Source organism: Haliaeetus albicilla, chromosome 2, assembly GCF_947461875.1.
Source record: "Haliaeetus albicilla chromosome 2, bHalAlb1.1, whole genome shotgun sequence".
NCBI classification, from domain to species: domain Eukaryota; kingdom Metazoa; phylum Chordata; class Aves; order Accipitriformes; family Accipitridae; genus Haliaeetus; species Haliaeetus albicilla.
The window spans coordinates 18,483,648-18,507,513 of NC_091484.1; the positions used below are offsets into that span (position 1 = coordinate 18,483,648).

The following is a 23,866-nucleotide window of genomic DNA, read 5'->3' on the forward strand; positions in this document are numbered from 1 at the left end:
CCGAACTGCACCTGGTACAGAGCAACTGAGAGACCAATGTGCCCAGGCAATTGTGTAAACAGCTCTTCTTTCTTTCTGGACAATTAAAACTTTTGCCTTACTGCACTGCTATTAGCGTTTTGGTGGGGGATTGTTAATCCGAGCCCAGCTCAGCCCCCCGCGCTCAGCCACTCTGGCTGGGGCAGGCAGTGCAGCAGCCCTGTGCCTCCAGCCGTGGCGTGGGCACATGGAGGCAGGGCTGCTGGCTGTGTGGCATGTCAAGGAGCAAAATAAATGCAAGTTTTAAACCTCTCTTGTGTGGTCTGTGTTTGGGAGGGGGCTGAGAATGGGGGTCAGGACGGGACTAGAGGGTGAGTGGGGGCTCTGGGAGGAACCAAGAGGCACGTGGAGGGGACGTGAAAGCAAACACAGGGGTCAGGAGGGAAAACAAGTGGCCATGGGGCACACCAAAGAGCAAACAGACGTCTCTGGGGCACGCTGAAACCCACTCTAGTTTTAGGAAATGCCAGCTATGCATGGTTCAACCAGACAGCAGTATAAAAGAAAATAAGAGGGTGAAGAGCTGGGACTAGCTGGGGGCTATCCATTTTACAGCCTTCCTCTTCCCACAACATCATAGAAAATAATTCACCCAGCAGGAGAGACGGTGCTGGCAGGAGGAGGCAGGACTGAGCTGAGGGGCCACAGGCAGCAGCTCTGTCCTCTGTCTCTAGGAGCTGAAATAATTGTTCCTGTGACTGTGCCCAGGGCCCACTCCTGGCCACCCACCGGTGTCACCAGGCTGGCTCCATCTGGGTTTCCCAGGGGAGCAGATCCCGAAGTTGGACTCAAAAGCAGTCCTGAGAAGTAATGGTGTGAGCACTGGCGGGGGGGGGGGGGGGGGGGGGCAGGCAGAGGAAGAGCAAGGGGCAGAGGCATTGGCATTGGTATGGACAGGGACAGGGCAGAGGCAAGGGCAGATGCAGGGATAGGGCCAGGACAATGGGCAAGTGCATGAGCAGGGAAGGCAAAAGGAAAGGGAAGGGGCAGGAATGGGGAAGGGGCAAGGGCAGGGGCAGTGAAGAGATAAAGAAAGGACCAGGGCAGGGGCAATGCAAGACAGTGCAGTGTCAGGCACACCGTCAAGGGCAGGGACAGGCAATGAACAGGGGCAGGGAGTGGGGCAGAATCAGGGGCAGGGGTACAGAAAGGGCAGGGCAGGAGCAGCGTCAAGGGCAAGGCAGGGGCAGGGGTGGGCTGGCTAAAGGACAGGGACAGAAGTACTGGTGTGGGTAGGGGGTATGGAAAGAGCAGGGACAGATGGTAAGGCACGGGCAGGGCAGGGATGGGGCAGAAGCAACTGCAGGGACAGGGGCAGGAGCAGGGATGGCTGCCCTACTCAGGGACTGCGTGCCCTGTCCTGGGTCCTGAGCAGGGGGTGGGTACCAGGGGAGGCTTTTGGGGCCACCGGGACAGCTCAGCCCACCCGGGACCCTGCCAGTGGCCAAGGGCCAGCCATGGCAGGCACCAGGAACCCCCAACCTCCTGCTGCCATCCTGGGATCACTGCTGCCATCAAAGCCTAGTGGGGACAGCAGAGCTTGGGACCTACCCACCAGGGCAGCCAGGACCGATGGGGATGCAGTGGGCCCTGCCATGGAGGTGAGGAGCAACCCCAAAAATGCCCCAAAAGTGGGGGCCAGGGCCTGAGACAGGCCATGGTACCACCATGCAGGGCACATAGAAACTCCTGTATTGGCATAAATGGGCCAGTGTTACAGTTGGGCCCACAGGCTCATGGCTATGCTGACTGGGGGGGGGCTTGGAGGGAGGGGGGTTGTGGCAGCGGGAAGGGGACACACCAGGGCACCGCAGCCCCTCCGTGGCTTGCAGGAGCTTCTCCAGTAGTGCCTGAGGCAGGGGAATGCCTTGGCCGGGGGTTCACTCCTCCTGCAGCCACTGAGCCCCAGCTCTTGCAGGGCCCTGGCTCACCCCACTGCAGGATGTCAGCCCAGGCTGCGTCTCCCAGAGCGAGGGACACGTGCCACCAGGTTTTGGCAGTTGCTACAACCATTGCAAAAGGCATGTTGCAAAGAGCAACACAAGCATGACTTGCCTGTTGATCCCAAAACAAGGGCTCCCATGCAGCCTAAGGGCTCCCCGCTTGGTGATCCAGACCCTGGCCCAGGCTGCGGCTGGCCTGCAAAGGAGAGGATGGCCACTGGCCTCCCAGTGCCTGGCTGGAGGGGAACTCCTGCCCACCCCCCTCCCAGCATTACATACGACCTGGCTCTGCAGGGGGACACATCCTGGACAACCCCCCCGCCATGAGCCAGGGCAGGCTGCCAGCATCCCCACCCATGTCATGTGATGGGTGGGACCAGCACAGGTGAACATAAACCCAGGGTGGTGTTGAGGGCTCCCTGGCAGCACAGCTCCCAGCAGCACTGGCACACCTGCGATGAGGGGGCTCTGTGTCTCCTACCAACTGGTAGGTCCAGTGTGACAGGGCCCCACATGGCAGTGTGGGCACTGAGAAGGAGCTCCAGGGCAGTGCCAGGAGGCACCAGCTGAGCTGGATGCATGGCTGGCCGGGCAGATGGGGGCTGCCCTGGGGAGACCAAGGGTCTGAGGAAGTGCAGAGGGTGATGGGCACATTTGGGAGCTGCCCCTTTAGCCCTGCTGCCCCCTGAGGATCCAAGCACCCTCGGGGCAGGAGATCTCCTGCTGCCTGGGGCTGCCCTCTTGTGCCCTTGGGGGGTTTTCTGCCGGTCCCCCACCTGTGGCAGGGAATTGCTGCCCACCTGCCCTCTGGCAGGGGCTGCACCCACAGCGGCCCTGAGCATGTGGCTGGCTGAGACACTTGTCACCAGCTGCCACCAGGACCAAGGCACATCCCTGACCCCATGCACTGCGGGGCCAGCCCAGCTGTGGACAAGGAGGGGAGCAGCTGGGCTTCACCCCTTCTGCTGGGGCTGAGGTTGGGCTGCAGTTGTGAAAGCCTCCTTTGCCTCCTCTCCCTCCACCTCCTCCTCAGGCAGCCCCCCCCCCACACCCCCCCGGTACTTCTGTATGCAGTGGTGGTATGGCCTGGCCAGGGTACCGAGGGCATGGCACGGCCCAGCAGGGCTGTTGGGAGCAGCAGGCAGCCAGGGGCTTGGCTGGAGGCTCAGCCAAGTGCCCATCCCTGTGGCCTTTGGGCCCCTTCACCCAGCCCCTGGATGGGACACACTCCATGCAGGGTGGGTTCAGGGATGCTGATCCCCCGGAACCTCCAGAGATGCTCACCTCCACCTGCCCCCAGCCTGACCAGGATGAGGAGCTGCCTGTGGGATGTGGGGAGCTGGCCGGAGAGGGGCAGCCAGGCTGGGAGGGAGCCCCAGCAGTGGCCCCTGCACTGGAGGAGCTGTGCAGGCTGGTGCTGAGCACACCAAGCAGCATCCTGCAGGACAGGGAGATCCAGGAGGTAAGGGAGCCTCCCACCAGCACAAGAACCCCAACACACACGCACCTCCCCTGCGCCGTGCAGCCATGGCCACTGTTCTGCCAGGAACTGGTCCAGTGCAAGGCCAGATGGGTGACATCTCTCTGTCCCAGGGGACAGCCACCTCAGCAGTGCCTCTTGGAGGTTGCAGGGGGTGGGGTGGGTGGGGGGGGGGAGGATGCTCAGGGACATATGTCAGAAGGGTTCTCAGGATGAGAATGCTTGTGGGGGAGCATGCTGGGAGGCTGCTGGGTGGACCAGGAGCTTGAGGAGACCCTTTGGGAACATGTTTGGGGAGCAGGATTCTTGAGGACACCTTTTGGGAGGATGCTTACTTGGGAGGAGGTCTCTTGGGAGGGGTTTGAGTGCTTGGGGAGATGTCTTGGGATGATACTGGGCATGAGGTGGGGAGGATGCCTGGGGAGACCTCTTCAGGGGGGATGCTTGGGGTGGGGGAGGATGCTCAGAAGCAGCCTGCCAGCCCTGGTTGAGCCCACTCTGCCCCAGCTGGGGCCCCACCTGCCCCCCCCCGCCCCGGCTGACACAGCAGCCCTGGCACCTGCTGTGCTGCAGCAGGCAGGACAGCTTCAGCCTGCAGACCCTGTACTGGTTCAGGGGCCAGCTAGGCTCCCCCACCCTGCTGCTCATCAGGGACACAGAGGCACAGCTGGGCCCTCCCCAGCCCAGCTGCCCCATGGCACTGGGGGCAGCGAACACAGCATCACCCAGGGCCTGGCCACATCCACACTGCTGACAGCAGGATGGGGGACACGCTCTGGCATTGGGGAGCTCCACCAAGCACCGCGGCATGGGAGTCTCCCTCTCTGTTCCCCCCAGGCCCTCGGTGCCTTTTCTGTCACCACCATTTGCTGCAGCAATGGCTTCTACAGGACAGGGGAGACCTTTTTCTTCTTCTCCCCAGAGCTGAAGGTGGGCGCTGCAGGCTGCCAGCCACAGGGCACCCCAGAGTGGGGGGGCTGGTGATGCCCCTGGGACCTGACCATGCTAGGGGGTCCCCAAGGTGCTGGGGAGTGGTCTGGGGTGACATGACTGCACTTGGCTGGATGTGGGTGAAGCAGCCAGGGGACCCTACCAGCTGTAGTTCCCTGGGTTCATCCAGGGCTGGAGGGAGAAGGCAAATCCCAGCCAGCCATGCAGGGAGGGGGGCTCAGGGAAGGGAACCCTACCCGGCCAGGCATCACCAGGCATCGTCTGCATGCCAGGGCAGTCGCAGCCCAGCATCAGTGGGACATGGAGGCAGCTCAGCCACATCTGCCTGCAGTAGTGGGGGTCCGTGTGTGAGATGGGGCTGGTGGCATCAGTGGGTGGCAGCCATCCCCTGGGGGGCCCCCAGCACTGCTGGCAGGGATGGGCCAGCACCAGGATGGTGCCCACAGGTTCAGCCAGGTCTTCCTCTGGAGAAGCAGGACACAGTGGAGACAGGCAGAGCAAGCTTTGATCAGCAGCTCCCAGCTGTCCCTTGCAGGACAGGAACAGGGGTGGGGATGGGGATGTTACGCCCCAGCCCACAGTCCCAGCCAACTGCTGTCCTCACACAGGTGTTCAGGTGGACAGGCAGGAACAACTTCTTTGTGAAAGGGGACATAGATCTGCTGATGATTGGTGGGGGCAGGTAGGAGCTGCACCGGCAGCTTCAGCAGCCCACTGGGTCCCCAGCCCCAATGGCCTTCAGGGCCATGATCTGAGCCCAGGCTGCCCTGCAGAGCTAGGTCCAGGCAGTGCCAGTGGTTTGAACCCAAAAACACCAGTGGAGGTTGTCCAGCAGCACTAGCCATTTCATCTCCCTGACCCTGCTGCTGGCAGGCCTGCCTGCTCCTTGCCTGCAGGCAGGGTAGCAGCCCCAGGGGTGGCTGCTTGTCCTGTCTCATCCCCGTTGTGCCTGTCCCTTGTGCTTGGCTTCCTCAGCAGGAGGGCAGCTGGGACTTGGGGACAGGGAGGTGGCTGGGGAGGTCTCCAGGCATGGAGGAGGCAGGGGAGGGAACTCTCAGCCAACCATGCCGTTGGCACCTTCCCAGCAGTAAATCTGGGCTGTGGCTGGACGGAGACCTGCACTACAGGGGCAGCCACCCCTGCAAGACTTTTGACAATGAGACCCTCTCACACTGGGAAGAGTTCTGCATCCAAGACCTGGAAGTGTGGGGCCTGGTCTGACCCTGCCACCCACACCTGGGGACAGAGGTGGCATCAGGGGGGATGCTTTGGGACTGATGTCTCGTGAACAGCTGTTCCCTGCCAACACTCACCAAGCCTGCTGGGATGGTGCACAGCCTCACCCTTGCCTCCCTCCACCCTGTCCCTGACAATGTCCCCATTTCATGTGCCAACAGCTGGTGGGGGCAGCATGATGGGGACAGTCTGCAAGTGGGATCTCAGACCCCTGCAGTGCTGCTGCCACCATGCCAGGGTGGCTGCAGGACTGGCCCCCACCATGGCACTGGCCAGGATGACGTAGAGCCACCCCAGGAGGAGAGTGCATGGTGGGGCCAAGCACCAAACAGTCCCACATGGAGAAGCAAGCTTCGAGAGCAGCATGATGCCAGCAGGACCAAGCAAGTCCAGGCAGCCTCTGCCCCACCAGCCACTGCCCCTGGGGATGGTGCTGCCAGGGCTGGCAGGCAATATGGTGACCACTCATCAATAAAGAGGCAGAGCTGCGCTCCCAGCTTTGTCCTTGCCCTAGAAACAATGCATGGCACAATGAAGTTGTGCAAAGCAAGTGACAGCGAGCAGGCCGGGAGCTGCAAGAGCACCGTCTGTGCTCTGTCGCAGCCTGGGGCTGTGTGCCCGCAGCAAGCTTGGGGGGTCGGCCCAGGGCGCTGCTCCAGGGGGTTGTGGGGACCCATCCCCCTCTGGCAGCATCCACTCTATCTATCCCATCACCTCCTGAGGACCATGGCTTCCTCCTCAGGGGTGTCCAGGCTACGTTGCACATCCCTCCCTGACCTGATGGGTGCTGAAGGATGTCAGGAGCTGTGGCCTCCTCCAGCCGCTCCAGCCCAGGACCCTCCTGCCCAGCTGCTGGACCCCAGCATCTACCCAAGGAACACAGCTGCCTCAACCTGCCCAGCCCCCTGCCCGCATCCCTGCCCTCTTAGCCCCACCACAGCCCCATACACACCAGATGGTTGAGCTTAAAAGTTTACCTGCAAATGACACACACCTCCCCCATAGACACCCAGTTTGGGGACAACACAGCCACTCACCCCCTAGCAGCTGGCACTGGGACTCCCACCCGCTCCAGTAGCTGACACCAGAGGCGCCTACAGCCCCAGTCTGACCCCAGCTGCTGGCCCCAAACCCACCCACGCTGGTCTCTCCAGCGGCTGGCACCTTGTCCTTGCAGCACACATCCACACAGGCTATGTGAGATTAACAGAGAAAGAGTTAAGAAGGGATTTAAGACAACAGGACACAGAAGGTAAGACAGATCAGGTGCGGGGCTCAGGCAGACAACTCACTGACCAGCCCCATTTTACACGCAACCATTTTATACCCCTTTTCTGCCTACACCCTCTTCATTCCTCCCTCCTCCTCTGCTTGTGGAGTCCCACCAATCCCCTCCAATGCCCCAGACCTGCAGAGTTACACTCCAACCAGCTGCAAAGTCCTGGTTGCCTGTAGCTTCTTGAGAGTCCATTAGTTAGTGGGATGAGGTTTGTCTCCCTTCCTTTCTGTATCCTCCCAACTGAAAAAATTAATGTTCTCCTGCCCTTACCCCTCCCACGGAGTGCCACCAACAAGTGGTGGCACTTATCACCTCCCTTATCCCATGACTGTAAGGCTTGGCTCATGTGTTGTTTACAGCTCCTCTGACCAGGTGCCCTGAGGGGAGCAGATCCCTCCATCCCTGTACCCTCCCCACAGGGCTCCTGGACACCCCCAGCAGCACATGCCGGGAGCCCACTACAGCCACTCAGGGCACCCAACCTCCTGTACGCAGGTGCCACCGGCTGTGAAGCACCATCCCTGAGGACCTTGACGCATGATGAGGTGCCCATGTGTCCTCACCGAGACTGCTTGTTGAGGTGCAATGCCCACTGCTGTCACCACAGCCTGCAAGCATAGCTGGGGGCACGCAGCAGAGCCCCCAAATTAACAAGACCCCCCACATCCCAGGACTAGTAGCCTGTGGCCCCCACCTTCAGATCAGGGAGAAAAGGAGGAACATCCTCCCCACCCCGTAGAAACTGTTGCTGCAGTAAATGGTGGCAGCAGCAGAGAAAGCACTGAAGGTGCAAGCCATCACCAAACAGGCTGGGGAAAGGCTCCAATAAAGCTTGGCTGCCCAGGAAGCCACTGGGAACCAATCCTCTTCACAGGCCTCTCAGCCCTGCCTCACCCCTCGCCGACACACATCCCCTGACTGCAGGCCCATTTTATATTTCTGCCAGTAGCACTGGGGTAGGATCACAGGCTGGTTGAGGGTGGCAGTGATCTCCGGAGGTCACCTTGTCCAACTTCTGCTCCATTAGGGCCACCCAGAGCCAGCTGGACCGTGTCCAGGCAGCTTTTGAGTATCTCCATGGATGGAGACTCCACCACCTCGCTGGGCAACCTGTGCCAGTGCTCAGCCACCTTCACAGTGAAAAAGTGTTTCCTCATGTTCAGAAGGACCCTCCTGTGTTCCAGTTTGTGCCTGTGGCCTCTGGTCCTGTCCCTGGGCACCACTGAGAAAAGCCTGGCTCCGTCCTCTCTGCACCCTCCCTCCAGGTATTTATACACACTGATGGGATCCCCTTGAGCCTGCTCTGCTCCAGGCTGAACAGTCACAGCTCCCTCAACCTCTCCTCTTAGCAGAAATGCTCCAGCCCCTTCACCCCCTTCATGGCCCTTTGCTGGACTCTCTCTAGTCTGTCCCTGTCTCTGCTGTACTGGGGAGCCCAGCACTGGACCCAGCACTCCAGGGGTGGGCTCACCAGTGCTGAGAAGAGGAGAAGGAGCCTCTGCCTGCTGGCACTACTTTGCCTAAGGCAGCCCAGGACACCATTGGCATACTTTGCTGCAAGAGCACATTGTTGGCTCATGGTCAACTCATGTGTCCAACCAGGACCCCTAGATCCTTTCCTGCCAAGCTGCTTCCCAGGTGAGTGACCCCTGCACACACTGGTGAATGAGCCTGACCCTCCCCCAGAGCAGGACTTTGCACTTTCCCTTGTTGAACTTCATGAGGTTCCCATCAACCCATTTCTCCAGCCTGACAAGGTCCCTCTGGATGGCAGCCCAACCCTCTGGTGTATCAGCCACTCCTCCTGTTTGATGATACCCCCTGTTCGGTGTCACCTGCAAACTTGCTGAGGGTAGACCCTGTCCCATCATCCAGTAATGAAGACTAGTGGGACTGGACCCAGTATTGACCCCTGGGGTACACAACTAGTTACTGGGCTCCAACTAGATTTTCTGCCACTGATCAACCACCCTGTGGGCCCAGTCCTTCAGCCAGTTTTCACTCCACCCCACTGTCTGCTCATCCAGACCATACTTAACAGCTTGTTGCAGCAGACAATATCCACTGCTCTCCCCTCAGCTACCAGATCACTCGTTTCATCATAGAAGGTGAAGGTGCTTCACCAGGTTGGTGAAGCATGACTTCACCTTTCCTTTTTCCCCCGACACAATAGTTGGAGCAGTGCCTAAAGGCAACCCGGCTCCTGTAAGGATGCTGAAGTCAGAGGTCTGCCTGCTCTGCCCAGGCATGGCAACAGCCATGTGGCTGCAGTTTCACTGCAAGGCACGAGGAGAGGCTGGATACTCCACCTTGGCACAACCCCTGTGAGCTTCCCCGCCAGCCCTGGCACCATGGTTCCTTACAGCTGAGCTGGCTCCACTGCAGTTACCATTCACACCACACTTGGGTAAACATAAATTAAGAAACCATCTCCTCAAGCTGGAAGATCTGCACTTCCACAGAGCAGCATCTGTCCTTTAGAAATACACTTAGTTGTTTATAACTATGCAGTAAGACCATTTTTTTAAAAAGTTTGCACACTGCAATTCCTTAAAAGAATAGTAAAATCATTGTTTATAAATTTATTCTTAGTCCAGAGAGGCTCAGATTAACATGTTTGAGGAAAAGAAATTCTCTGTCTCGGGACTTAACATTAAGTACGAATTTTTGCTTAAACATAAGCAAAAAGATATTTCCCAAGTATAAAGTGCACCTTTTATAGCAGATTCAAAACAAACCCAAGCAGCAATAACAAAATTACATTATTCTGAACAACACTTGATTTTATGCAGATAAGGGAGATAAATGCCTTCACTCTATGATGTTGTTTCTTGGAGCACAATAAGAAGTTCTTTAAAAGCTTTTGAAGTGGTCACAAGCCCTTCTAATAGTTACCTGGTACACCTGCAGATCTGAAATACTGTTAAAGAGATTAACAGCAGAGGCTGCACCTTTAGGCACACGAGCACAGGCACGTAAGAAAGCAGCAGAGCGCAAAATGACTCCTAGTTATTTCAACAAATGAAATCTGAGTAAGTACGTGAATACTTATTCTCCTTCCCTCTGCCTAACAGCTATCAGTTCTCATGATAAAAAGGGCAAAGGAAACATAATCAGATATGAAGAAAGTTATGCAGTTCTCTCATAGTGAATTCCCATTGTGTTAATTTTCAGAAACTAACCTAGTCACCCACATTTGGCTGTCAAAACAGAATGCTGAACTTTTCTTTCCCCATTTCAGATATAAAAATCCAAAGCTCATTCCAATTTCTGAGTATTACTGAACCTTTTGCTTTGCATTTTTAGTTTTGAGGGCGGGCTTTTTCAAGCTTTTAGCTTTTGTTTAATGAAAGCAGCCTTCCTCTTAGACCTGAGTTACAGATGAGAGGAAAACAGTCTTCCTCATCCACTTTTTCAACTGGATGGACATTTAGCAACACTCACTTTAGTACTGCCAGTAAGGGACAAATGTAAGAACCCTTATAGTTCTACAAGGGAGAGAAAGATTACACAGGAACAGCAATCGGAGATCCAGAAGAAACAGGGAAGGGATACAAGAATGGAAGAATTCCTGAAGAGCCTGTCTACTAGTACAGTGTAATGCAGAAACAAGGCACACTTGGTGCAAGGAAGAGCAGAGCCAGTGCAGCATCCTGCCAGAACTCACTAACCGTGCCAAGAACTGTGCGCACGTCCACCTACCTTGACAAACATTCGGGTAGCTCTGCTTTCCTGCAAGCACTCAAACAATGGACGTTTTGAGCAGTTTTTGCAGTTCAGTGTAACAGTAAAAATATAACATTCAATGTATCAAAAATACACTATAAAACAATAAAAGGCTGCATGTCACTGCAATGCATTGTTACTTCAATAAAAATTGTGGTCACACTTATAGCAAGAGGCCTGCATCTTCATCAGCTTTTTGATTACCAGAAAAGTAATCTTTGGTTATTAAAAAGATTCCCCTCTCCCCTCCTTTTATCTTTTTAAATGAAATTTTGTTTTGCTATTCTTCAAGATGCCATCTATGGTTATTTCAAAGTTCTATTACCTCACTATATTTTCAGAAGCATACTTACTCCTCTCTTCCTCAGGTACTGAAAAAAAAACCCACCAAACCCAAAAACCTGAGCTGGAAGTTTTTCTGCTAGCTCATGCAGTATCACAATCATTTAAGAAGGGATCAGGACTAGAAGGAACAGTAACGTGTTTTCAGCACTTCTTGTAATAATGATGAATTGCAATTTTTACAGTTACTCTTGCTACACAGTGCTAATACATTCAAAAATAAATGAGAACTGAGCTTGCTCTGCTGTAATAGGTTGTTAATTTTTAAAAAGTCCATTTGGAATATGCACTTTGTTTAAGTACCTACATTAAAACATACGGTATTGTAAAATGCATTTCTGCATTGTTGCATAAATTCTTACAGTCCAACCAACTGGTTTTTAAAAGAGTTGCTGCTCAGGTTTACTCATCTTCTGAAGAAGCTGACTGAATAGTGCCAAAAGGAAAAGTGTTACTTATCAAAAGGAAGCCTTTGTTTGCAGCTGGGTTCTGCAGCTGTCCTGTGTTCATCATCTCTCATGTTATTCCAGCTTTTCTTCATTGGAGTTAGATGAGGGGCAACCACATCACCATCCTATTATTAGAAGTCAGAAAACATTAATGATAGTACATTCACTTTTGCTTTCTATCCTAAAGCAGGGGAAAAGCTCAGTGTCAGAGTTAATAGAAAAAATAAATCCAAGGTCCTAGAAGCATTGTAAATCAACAAACATTGAAGACTGCACATCCCAGAGATGGAAACTGCTGTAGTCAGTGGTAGCATCTGGTGGGGAGAAAAAAAAAAATTCTCTGCATATCTGAGAAGCCTTCACCCTTGGCAGTTCACCTCTTCCTAAATTATTATCAGCAAATCTAGGAAGATCAGCAGGCTTGTATTTTGGGCATTGGTATATGAACCAGAAACATTATTGTGCTTCCTCTCAATTTGCCACAGTATCTCATTTAAAACTGTTGCAATCTGCCAGCTGTAGGTGCTTGGATGTGCCTTTCACCATCTTAAAGCATATAATGTCGGTAGAGTAACTGGTATAGTCTAAGGCAGTGGTGCCCATCCTTGTCAGATATATACGTTAATCTAGTGCTCAGGCACCACAAACATGGAGGAGAGAGCAATAAGCTCTCTAAGTTTAGAAATAAGCTGGTGAGATACACATTGCTATGTTCTACAACATGCCTGCAAGATGGGTATGCCTGAACTAGAAGAATACGCTTATAGGATACAGCCATACTCTACAAGCTACAAGCAGAGAAAGCCTGTTGCTTCATTAATCTGTAAAAAGCCCTTCTGAAATGAACTGCCCTCAAAAGATGGATGCCATAAGTATGACGTAAGAACAAGCCTTAAAACAAGTTGTTTGTGCCTATAGCTGTAGCTCCAGCATATACGAACACTCCTACTGGGCGGTCTTTCATTTCAGAGGATGTAGCTCTTTCCCCAAATGAGACTTGCAGGCGTCTCTAGCAAGTAAGATGCAAAGTCAGGGATATTAACATACCTGATGAAAAGGAAAAAATACATGGCTCAGAACAAACTGTTCACACTTGTATTGGCTTTGTGTGGCAAGGTTTGGGGGGGGGGGGGGGGGGCGGTACAGGGGTGGCTTCTGTAAGAAGCTGCTGGAAGCTTCCCCTGTGTTCAAGAGAGAGCCCATACCAGCCAGCTCTAAGATGGACCTGCCGCCGGCCAAGGCCGAGCCAATCAGCAATAGTGGTAACGCCTCTGTGATAACATTTTAAGAAGGAAAAAAAAGTTAGGACAGATGGAAAACGGCAGCCGGAGAGAGGAGTGAGAACATGTAAGAGAAACAACCCTGCAGACAGTGAAGGTCAGTGAAGAAGGAGGGGGAGGAGATGCTCCAGGCGCCAGAGCAGAGATTCCCCTGCGGCCCATGGTGAATACCATGGTGAGGCAGGCTGTCCCCCTGCAGTCCATGGAGGTCCACGGTGGAGCAGATATCCACCTGCAGCCCGTGGAGGACCCCATGCCGGAGCAGGTGGGTTCCTGAAGGAGGCTGTGACCCTGTGGGAACCCCGCACTGGAGCAGGCTCCTGGCAGGACCTGCGGATCTGTGGAGAGAGGAGCCCACGGAGCAGGTTTTCTGGCAGGACTTGTGACCCCATGGGGGACCCACACTGGAGCAGTGTGCTCCTGAAGGACTGCACGCCGTGGAAAGGATTCATGCTGGAGCAGTTCATGAAGAACTGCAGCCTGTGGAGAAGTTCGTGGAGGACTGTCTCCTGTGGGAGGGACCCCACGCTGGAGCAGGGGAAGAGTGTGATGAGTCCTCCCCCTGAGGAGGATGGAGCGGCAGAAAATAACGTGTGATGAAATGACTGTAAACCCCATTCCCTGTCCCCCTGTGCTGCTGGGGGGGCTTGGTAGAGAATCCAGGAGTTAAGTTGTGCCTGGGAAGAAGGGAGGGGTGGAGGGAAGGTGTTCTGAGATTTGGTTTTATTTCTCATTACCCTGCTCTGGTTGATTTGTAATAAATCGAGTTAATTTTCCCCAAGCTGAGTCTGTTTTGCCCATGACAGTAATTGGTGAGTGATCTCTCCTGTCCTTATCTTGATGCACAAGCTCTTTGTTATATTTTCTCTCCCCTGTCCAGCTGAGGAGGGGGAGTGATTGAATGGCTTTAGTGGGCACTTGGCATCCAGCCAGGGTCAACCCACCACAGCACTGTATTTCTTAAGCAACTTGGGAAATTTTGATATAAGCATTTATTTTACTTTGACGCTTGATCCCAGATAGTGGAAAATACCTGAAAAAGTACATGGAACTGAAGCAAGCTATTCCTTTTCCCACTATGACTATCAGAGAAACAAAAGTGAAAGCCAACCATTAGGGGAGAAATGTAACAGCAGATTTGCCAGCACATATATCAAACCTACTGACACTTCCAGCCAAGAAACTTCACAGCTCACGCACATAGCAGAGTGGCTCCATTAGCATTTTCTACTGAGAAAACTTACTTAATACAACCATAACTGCTTCCCTACAACGAAGAATATACTGGAAGTAGTAGCACATGGTAATTTTTTTAGATGAAGGCGCTCACCTTCCTGCAAGGGGCATGCGATGAGGATGCTGTATCACACAGCACCAGTTTACAGCCACAACTGTTACAGGCTTCTCCACCACCTTTGGCAGGAGGAATGCAAAGCAAGACATATGGACTCAGGGTCTGCTTTAGAGCCTCCATTTTACTTGCCAGGGCAGCTCTGACCCAGTTCCCAAGACAAAACAAAATGTCAGATGAGCTGTAATATACCCCTTTCCTTCCTCACAGCTGGAAACTTGTATGTTCTGAGAGTTGACAGAAAAGGGAAACACAGAGAACAGGTAAAGCCTTGCAGGCAACTCACACTACAGACTAGTTGCCCAGAGAGCAGAGGTTTGCAATCTTGTTCCCACAGATATTTTTCACTCTAACTCAGAGCAAATGGACTTGATGTGAATCTCCTGGGGGAGGAGTGAGTTTAACAGCTGGTGAACAAGGAAGGAAAAGAGGAAAAGCAATAGAAGAACTGATCTGACCTCTTCCCTAGATCTTTTAATCTCTCAGTGCTGTTTTAAGCCTTTTATGAGGAAACCTGTATCCATGAACTAGCGAGTGTCTGTGTGGATACTAACTTTGTTATAGAAACATGACTTCTCAAATGACTTAAGTTAAATCAATGCCAATCCATCACTATTTCAGTGAAACCAAAGCACGCCCAGATGCGAGCCACAATAGAACCAGAAGCTAGGTTAGTGAGGAGTGGCTCTGCCACAAAGACAAGGCCTGAATGCCAAGTTTTTTAATGAAAGAGCAAGCTTATGGACAAAGGTGAAGAGCTCTAAGAACAAGAAAAATAACATGTGAATATTACCTGTGGTTTGGTGAAATCCTTCTCTATACACCACTGAATAAAATACTGTTTTGCAGCTGAAATAGTATCTGGATCCTGACTTTTGCAATAAACCCGGATAACCTGCTCCGCAAATGTCATGGGTAAAAGCTTTGAAACCTTTGGAATAAAAAAGAAATAAGCTTTAGTATTTCCTGGAATTTAGGGTCCACTGAACTTCAATTTTTTCATCTGAATACAAATGGAAAGCAGTAAAAAACATCCCACTACAATCTATGAGCTTTATCCAAATCAATTGTATTTTTCTAAGACTCCCAGTGTATTCAAGTTAAATACTGTTCATATGCAAAGGCTACCAGGATTCCAGATTGTCATAGTACAACACACACCAAAGACCTGCAAGGACACAGATTCTACAACCTCTCCACAACTCCTGCAAGAACTACCATGAAGGACTGTAATTGCTTCTATAGCAAGCAGTGAAGGAGATGTCCTTCAGAAGCCAGCCAAGGAAAATAAAAGACTACCTGTTCTTTACTGATCTTGACTGCCTTGGAAGGATCAGCCTTGCAATAGAAGAGAACTTTATCAATGGGATTCTGTTCTTTCATTCCATAATCCATGTTGATAACCTTGAAGTAAAACAAAGAAAATGGCATTTGTTAATGTTTATCTTTAGTTTTCTCACAATAAATATAAAAGGATACACACCAGACTTCTGTAAATGACACTAATCAAATAGAACAGTAATTAACAAATGATTATGTAATAAAACAATCTGGTACTTGCATTTTATACCTTTTCTTCCACCACCTTTCGCCCTGAAGCTGCCAGGTGGATATTCACATTTAGACCAACCAGCTCCCAGTCGTGCTCTGAAACACTCCAGTTTCAAACAGTGGAAGCATGCTGGTCCCTTGCCAGCCTGTGCCTCCACGAAACACACAACCTACGGAGGCAGCAGTAGAGCTTACAATTTTAAGCATGAGGTTTAGACAACATTAGTTACATCTGCTTGGTACACCAACAGTTTTGTGGTCAGTAGGGAGAAGCCCACTTGCCCATGACTTCAATTTGTGGGACAAGGAAAGCACAGTCAACTACTTTAAAGCTAAGTAAATTGCTACAATTTTACCCAGCCTGAAGTGACTCTTTAATGCAAGGGAGCTTTCGAAGTGATTTGTGATGCACTCTATGGAAAGCGATTCTTTAGCTCTTCTCAGAAATTAACCAAGAAGAGGGATTAAGCTATTCAATACGTGCAGACTGCTCAAGCTCTCTCCTCTGTCACGCTCTCTCCTTCCCACCAGTGCTGGCTGGCGACTGAGGTGTGGCAGCAAGGTGCTTTATGCAGAAGACAAAACCCAGGAGCGACTGCCATGCATCAGGTATGCAATACCAGAAGCCTGGAAGTCACTGTGCCTGTGGGCCCTCCCACTGGGGCCCACAGTTTACTTGCCTTCATAATCCACAGCAGTGGTTCCTGGACTGTTGACTTTAGCACCCATATGCTAAAACTCAAAGGTTTCCGTTCTGCCTCTTTTCAGAGTGAGGACAGTCATGGGAGAACACATTTGTCACTGCGAACAGAAGTGCCCAAAGGACAGCCCAGTGAAGCTGCCTGAAGCTTCTGCCCCCAGGTACTCCCAACCACAGCAAACCTCCCAAGGGGAAGCTCCTTGGTCTCAGAGCCTTGAGTTGAATAGCTAGGACTGCATTTATGAGGCAACCCTGTGGGTTTGTTTTTCACTTTGCGAATGTACTGAAACGTTATCTTCAATTTTCACTATGGTATACAAGACCCACTGTGATTGAGAAGTTTTTACTCTGAACCTGCTCTGAGAGATATTTACATCAATTATGAAATCTTCAGCCTTTAGCTCCACATCTGGAGGATCCTTTTCTGGCTTGGAATTAGCAATGCTTTCTGCCAGGCTATTATTCTGAAAAAAAGACAGTAACTCAGATTACATTTATGCACTATCAGGTCTAGACCAAGGCAACAAAATGCATGACAGAACATGTCACTAAACTAAAACTTTCATTTCTTTGTAGCTTGACAGACTCTTCTTGCAGCAATCTGGTTGTTCGAATCCTTATATATCTTAGCCGTAACTTTTCTACCAATTTGTAGAAACAAAACAAGCTTATATAACCAAGACGACCCAAATACTGCTAGTCTGTGGAGGAAGAGTTTTACACCTGATGACAGGGGGTGGAGGTGGAGAGAGAGTCCATCCAGAAAGTTGAAATCTCCACAAAAGCAGAAAATAACTGCCTTCAAGCAACTGGTTTATGAATACAAATGTTTTCCAATTAAGTTCCCCAAAGCTGAATACTAAATGTTTTTACCAAACTTTTTTTTATTTTTCCAAATGAAGGGCTGCAGGATCTCACCCTCTAATAAAGCTTTTATACCTATACATTGAAACATATAAAAAAACCCCGAGACAGATAAGATCAGTAATGTCATTGATCACTATTAAAACAAAACAAAACAAAAAGCAGCAAGCTCCTAGGCAAACTTTGGAGGGGATGGTGACGTATCTCAAAAGCTGAAAGCTGAAACCCACAAAGGGGTTTTTGTCTGATTTTGGACCTGAGAGGGTATTTCCTGCAGATAGCTAGGCTAAAGCCAAGCAGAGGATCACAGTGTGATGGAGAGTAGTTTTTCATGAAAATGTATAAGTTTTCATTAAATGGCTGTGGCTGGGCAGGAGAGAGAAGGTGGCCTGTTTACCTTTGTCCAGGGCTGCTATGTTATGGGGAAGACGCAAGATTTGACGAAGTAAGATTTCCTGGGAGCAACTGAGACTCATGGGAGAAAAGCTTTGAGTGCAGCACAGAGCATTCAGGAAGAGAGGTCCAGAAGGGAAGGAATTCAACCAGCAGCATTTTTTTGCGATGATTTGTCCATTGCAAAGACGGGGAGACTGCTCAGAAGAGCAGGGAATCACACACATTGCCAACTGAGGCGTATGTGTGGTTTGTTGTGAGTTAAGAAGCCAAGGAACGGTTTAGACGGAGAGCAAACCTAGACAAAGAATTGCCAGGAGGCAACTGGCAGGAGGCAGTCTGTTTATAAGCTATTTTATTTCTATTCTGTATCAGAATGTTTGTATGCTAACTTTCTCCTTTTCTTTGTTGTTTGCTTGCCTTTTTTAAGTTACCTCTTCCAGTTTGCATCAACTGGAAACTTAGCTTTGAATTTAAGAATTCTGTAGCTATTTGGGATGTTCCCCCAGCTCTGGCCACCTTGAGGATCACAAAACTGGATGGAGCTTTGAGCAACCTAATCTAGTTGCAGATGTCCCTGCTCATTGCAGGGGGGTTGGACTTGATGACCTCTAAAGGTCTCTTCCAACCCAAACCATTCTATAATTCTAAACATAAGAGCATTACAGTCTCTTAAGAAGCAGAACAGACACAGCTATGTCTTGGCCAGCCACTGCTCACCTCCAGCACTTCAGAGGAAATTGAGCCCCCAACACTCCTGCAACAGGCAACTCCTGCACCACAGGAGGAAAAACCCTCCCCCAATCCCTCAGCTGAGCATCAGAAGCTGCAAAGCATTGGCTGGATTATGACACCAACAGTGATCCAGTCTCCCTTCAAAACAACACACTGGACACCCCAAGACTCAATACCTCTGGCTGGATTTTCAAAGTGAGAGTTTTTCTTTTCATTAACCAAGCTTCTAAAAGGAACTGTTTAAAGGTAGAAGACATGCAATTCACTCTTCTGCCCATCTCATTTGTTAAGCTACCTATCCTGAACTCCTCTTCAGAAGGGCAGAAACTTGAAAATCAATGTACAACCATTTAATGTTTTCCTTCCTCCTATTTCCTCCTACTTTTTTAATACAGGATCTCTTAAAAGTACTTTTTCTTAGACAAAGAACACAAGAAAACCTTCTATTCAACAAAATGAGGAACAGAGCAGGAAGAGGAAGAGAGAAGACATCTAGTATTCCTCCTCTAACCTTATTCTGTGAAAGAGCTGAATTATTCTTATTAAAACTTTCTAGATAGTCAGCCACTTCTGGAAATTTGGCATGGAAAATTTTAAGCATCATGGCTGAAATTTAGAGAAAATTAACTGATGATTTGATAACATGGTATAGCACGTTACAAGAAAAGCTGAACCACCTGAAGTAACGTCAGCTCTAACATAACATGATTTTGAAATAAGACAACAGTTAAACTGATGTCTGATGAATGCTTTGAAAAGCAAACACAGGAAAAAATACATGCATGCATATGCTAAGTACAGACTTTAATGCCAAGAAATTAGAAAGCTGTTATTCAATCTGACATTTGTTCTCAAAGTAAAGCACACAAATTACGATTCAAAGCAAATGTGTTCCTTATTATTTTGAAATTTCAATGAACACAATATGATAGTAATAACCTTCTCAATCACTGGACTGTAACAGCTTTCCATGCAATTTTGTATTTTTCAGAAAACAGGTTTTTTCTGAAAATATTTCTGCAATAATCAACTTCTGAATTTCCACCTCTTGCCATTCTTCTGGCTGTTTGTAAATAAAATTCTTCCCAATTGCTGATAATATGTTTCATGTCTCAGCTACATAAAGACAGGAGGTGACTTTTGACTCTATTTTTGGAATAGCAGTTAAGCAAAAAACCCAGTCAAAACAAACAAAACCCACATGGAAGTAGAGAAAAAAAGATGGTCAGCAACTTAGAGAACATTTTTACAGGGACAGAATACAGAATCTTCCACCAATGGACGTTACCTTTACAATTTGCCTCATTGTTTCAGGTTGAGTCTCTCCTAAAAACTTGTATAATTCACGTCGTTCTATTTTATGCAAAATGTCTCGTGCCTCCTTCAGTTCTGGACAACTTGAGTGCAGAATTTCCAGGTAGATATTATCTGCCAAAGTTCCATTGATTTTTGTTAAGCATGTCACAATCCAGCGTCACAGCAAAATGCATGTACAGGGACAAAGGTTAAAGCAACAAGAAAAACTGCTGCTTCAGGAAAGACACTCACTTTCAGAGAATAACTGAACACACCAAGTATGACAGCTGAGAAGTCACTTACAATATCATCTTGATTATCATCAGATTCATAACAGTTGATGACAGAAAAACTAGCTTAATTCTCACCCTTGCAACAAGTTTTATTATTTCACTGGAAGTTGCTTCCTCTTCTTATTTAGCCAATCTTGTTCAGCAGAACATCCTAAACCCCAGCATTAACTGGCTCAGGTTCAAGGGTGCTCTATCTTGTAAAAGAATAAAGAATTCAGAATTTCTCAGACTTTGGATGCTAGCATCAAAGTCCCCCCCTCCTGTCTCCACATGATAGTGAAGTATGCAGTGTGCTTCCCACCATCAATATGAGCAGCAAGACACAGGCTTCTTTTGATGTGGCTTCAGAGCAGAAAGGTTATTTTTGGCTGTCTTAAAGAGACTGCTGCTGGCAGAATGCTGCTCACCTGTCACAACCAACACAGATGCACTCCATTTCCATTTGCATTCCCCAGCCAGAAACACCTAGACAGCTTTGCCATGTGTTGCAAGCATAGCTCTGCAATGCCCCACCTAGGACCACAACTGGCTTAAGAAGCTCCTGACACACTCCAGAAGCAAGCTATGAGCCATGGATCAAAACCTTTAACTGAGGGTTGTTTTTATGGACAAGGTTGATCAAACTCAGGAACCTCTCCACGAGAAACAATACACTAGGTCTCTTCAGATTGAGAGAACAGATAATGCAGGGGAAATAATGTCCTGGTTTCAGCTGGGATAGAGTTAACTGCCTTCCTAGTAGGTGGTACAGTGCTATGTTTTGAGTTCAGTATGCGAAGAACCTTGATAACACTGATGTTTTCAGTTGTTGCTCAGTAGTGTTTAGACTATAGTCAAGGATTTTTCAGCTTCTCATGCCCAGCCAGCGAGAAAGCTGGAGGGGCACAAGAAGTTGGCACAGGACACAGCCAGGGCACCTGACCCAAACTGGCCAACAGGGTATTCCATACCATGTGATGTCCCATTTAGTATAGGAACTGGGAAGTGGGGGCAGGGAATCGCCGCTGGGGGACTAGCTAGGTGTCGGTCGGCAGGTGGTGAGCAATTGCCCTGCGCATCATTTGTACATTCCAATCCTTTTATTACTACTGTTGTCATTTTATTAGTGTTATCATTATCACTATTAGTTTCTTCTTTTCTATTCTATTAAACCATTCTTATCTCAACCCACAAGTTTTACTTTTCCTGATTTTCTCCCCCATCCCACTGGGTGGGGGGGAGTGAGTGAGTGGCTGCGTGGTGCTTAGTTGCTGGCTAGGGTTAAACCACGACAAATAAGAAGCCCATTAACACATCCATTGTGCAAAAGCAGTAGTGACAAGGAAGTTTCCTGTCTCATCCTTTACTAAAACTAGGATTTGCTGTTGAATTAGGAGGCAACAAATTAAAAACTAACAGTGGTTCTTCACCCATCATGAAAAAAAGCTAGGGAACTTTCTGCTGCAGAACCTCACAGGAGTTTTCAATTTGCAAAGATCCAAAAGGCAATTGGACAATTTCACAGAAGCATCACTCATCATGGACTACTGAAAACAGCGTATTGTCCTCTCAGAAGCCCACAGGTTGCAACTACTGAAAGCAGGGAAGGATACGCCTTGGTTTAAGAGAACATACTCATCCTTCATGGTCCACTGTTACATCTGACATTGGCATATTCCTCGCAACACTCTCCTTGCTGTTCAGCTCTCCTTGTTGAACAGGACAGCCCTGGCAAGCAGCTCCTTGCTGCAGCAGACTGTAAAAGGCAGGGAACAGTCCTGGTCTCCTTTGCCCTGAGCTGTGCTCCTCGCCAGGTACCACTGGTCAGCAAGCAGTTACAACAGGACCCTGCTGCTAACTTGCTAGCACGGCTGACCTTACAGACCAGACAGCCCCCAGGGAACAGATCCTAGCCCATTAAGAACTTAATCTTCTTGCCTTTCTGCCCAGCCTTCCACAGCCCAACACTGCAGTTCATGCTCTCCAATAGCTACTGCCCCTCAAAGCCAGACCCTTCTCCTCCCTTGGGGCAGAGGCACGCAGTGCCAGAGGAGCCAGGCAGCTCCTCAGCTCAGCACTCTGTACAGCCCCTTCACCTGCTTGATGCAGCAGGTCTATGGTCAGGCTGAATGGGGCTGTGGCAGATGAAGGATTGCCAGCAAAAGGCCATTATAGTATGACAGAGGTTACGGCACACAGGATCCTCTGCAACAGTGCCCTCACCCTCTGTCACCTTGTCCGTGGACCAAAGATACAAGTTCTTGAGTCTCTCTGTTGGCCAGCCAAGGCTTGGTGTTGGAAACTCAGAATAGTTGCCTTGCCACTCAGGCAAGATGCCTTGGGAATCCTCATGAGCCATAGCTCACAGGTGCTGCAAGAGCTGCCAATACTTGGGAGCACTCTTCAGCAAGGTCTGCAGCTGTCACCCAATCACAAACCCCTCAGGGCAGCAGGGTCTGCCTTGCCCACACTGGCTTCCACCCCCTATGCTGCACAAAGCTGGTAAGGGCGTGCCACAGCACTGAACATCAACCAGAGGAATGTTGGTGTGCCTCACAGTGAAGATCAGGAGGGGCAGACAAAAAGACACCATGGTAGTGGGAAGCCATGGAACTACTAACAGAGGACACAACACAACTCTAGCCAGTTTCTGTGAATTCAGTAATTCCTCTGTGTCTTCTCTTCACAGCACTGAGCCAGACCTTGAGAAACGGGAAAACATCACAAGTCTCAGCTCGTTTGCTTCACTCTGTAATCGTGCTGGAGTTCCCCCACATGTCTTTGTGCTGGTTTTGACTGCGATAGAGTTAATTTTTATCTTATTACCTTGTATGGGACTCTGTTTTGGATTTGTGCTGGAAACAGTGTTGATAATACAGAGATGTTTTGGTTACTGCTGAGCAGTGCTTACACAGAATTAAGGCCTTTTCTGCCTCTCACCCCACCCCACCAGCAAGGAGGTTGGGACTGCACAAGAAGTTGGGAGGGGACACAGCTGGGACAGCTGACCCCAACTGACCCAAGGCATATTCCAGTCCATATGGTATCATGCTCAGCATATCAAGCTGGGGGAAGAAGAAGGAAAGGGGGACATTTGGAGTGATGGCATCTTCCCAAGTAACCATTACGTGTGATGGAGCCCTGCTTTCCTAGAGATGGCTGAACACCTGCCTGCTGGTGGGAGGTAGCGAATGAATTCCTTGTTTTGCTTTGCTTGCGTGCATTTCTTTTGCTTTACCTATTAAACTGTCTTTATCTCAAGCCACAAGTTTTCTCACTTCTAATCTTCCAATTCTCTCCCCATCCCACCACAAGGCACTGAGAGAGTGGCTGTGTGGGACTTAGCTGTTGGCTGGGGTTAAACCATGACAGTCTTCAAGCAGGTTGCTGCTCCATGTACTTACCCTACAAGAACTATTCTCACAAGCTCTTATCTGAGCAACCAGAAACTTTCAGCAATAAACTAAGTTGTTCATATATTTTGTTTTCTTCTGTTATATTTGCAAGCAGGGTAGCAATGTCTCAAGCAAATCAACTCAGACCCCATCAGAGCCCTTTGAAACCTGCCTTGGGGTTAGTTTCACACTACAACACACATACAGTACTTCTCTACCTAGTGTAGCTAGATACAGCATTGCTCAGAGCTCACTTACATCCCGCTTGTGCAACAAACTCTGGGCACAGGCAGGACCTCCTGACAGCACTACTTGCAATAATCTGAATTCGAATGTGTGCGGAATGTAAGAAGTTGGTGCTTCTCTCTCTCAACATACAAGCAATTCAAACCAGAAGGTCTTGCTCTCCCAGCAAGATATGAGAGCACAGAGGTTGGACAGCCCAGGTCTGCCCCACCATCTGTGCATAAAAGCAGTACTTGAGAATCCTAGTCATGGGCAAGGGCCCACTGTGCCAACAACTGTAAAAACAGCATTTTAACAGGTATTCATGTTCTTCTACTTTAACAACAAAATCTGAGAGC

At 49.8% G+C, this 23,866-nt stretch overlaps 2 protein-coding genes across 3 annotated transcripts in view; one reads left to right on the forward strand and one right to left on the reverse strand.

Annotated features, from left to right (window-relative positions):
* The first annotated feature begins 1,496 nt into the window (after positions 1 to 1,496).
* On the forward strand, positions 1,497 to 5,761 carry TLDC2 (TBC/LysM-associated domain containing 2). Its single transcript, XM_069799626.1, is given in 8 exon segments — positions 1,497 to 1,640; positions 2,368 to 2,478; positions 3,283 to 3,444; positions 3,970 to 3,984; positions 3,986 to 4,124; positions 4,295 to 4,392; positions 5,022 to 5,095; positions 5,499 to 5,761. Coding segments are annotated over 8 exon segments (879 nt in total). The 3' UTR covers positions 5,635 to 5,761.
* Positions 5,762 to 9,478: 3,717 nt separating this feature from the next.
* Positions 9,479 to 23,866, reverse strand: part of SAMHD1 (SAM and HD domain containing deoxynucleoside triphosphate triphosphohydrolase 1) — a 40,446-nt gene continuing 26,058 nt past the window's right edge. For both annotated transcript variants that reach the window (XM_069808333.1, XM_069808341.1), the window contains 5 exons: positions 19,608 to 19,747; positions 16,702 to 16,791; positions 15,376 to 15,480; positions 14,870 to 15,007; positions 9,479 to 11,570 (listed from right to left, as the gene is read on the reverse strand). In XM_069808333.1, coding sequence (XP_069664434.1) covers positions 11,448 to 11,570; positions 14,870 to 15,007; positions 15,376 to 15,480; positions 16,702 to 16,791; positions 19,608 to 19,747 — 596 coding nt within the window. In that variant the 3' untranslated portion in view covers positions 9,479 to 11,447. The remainder of the gene's footprint in view (positions 11,571 to 14,869; positions 15,008 to 15,375; positions 15,481 to 16,701; positions 16,792 to 19,607; positions 19,748 to 23,866) is intronic.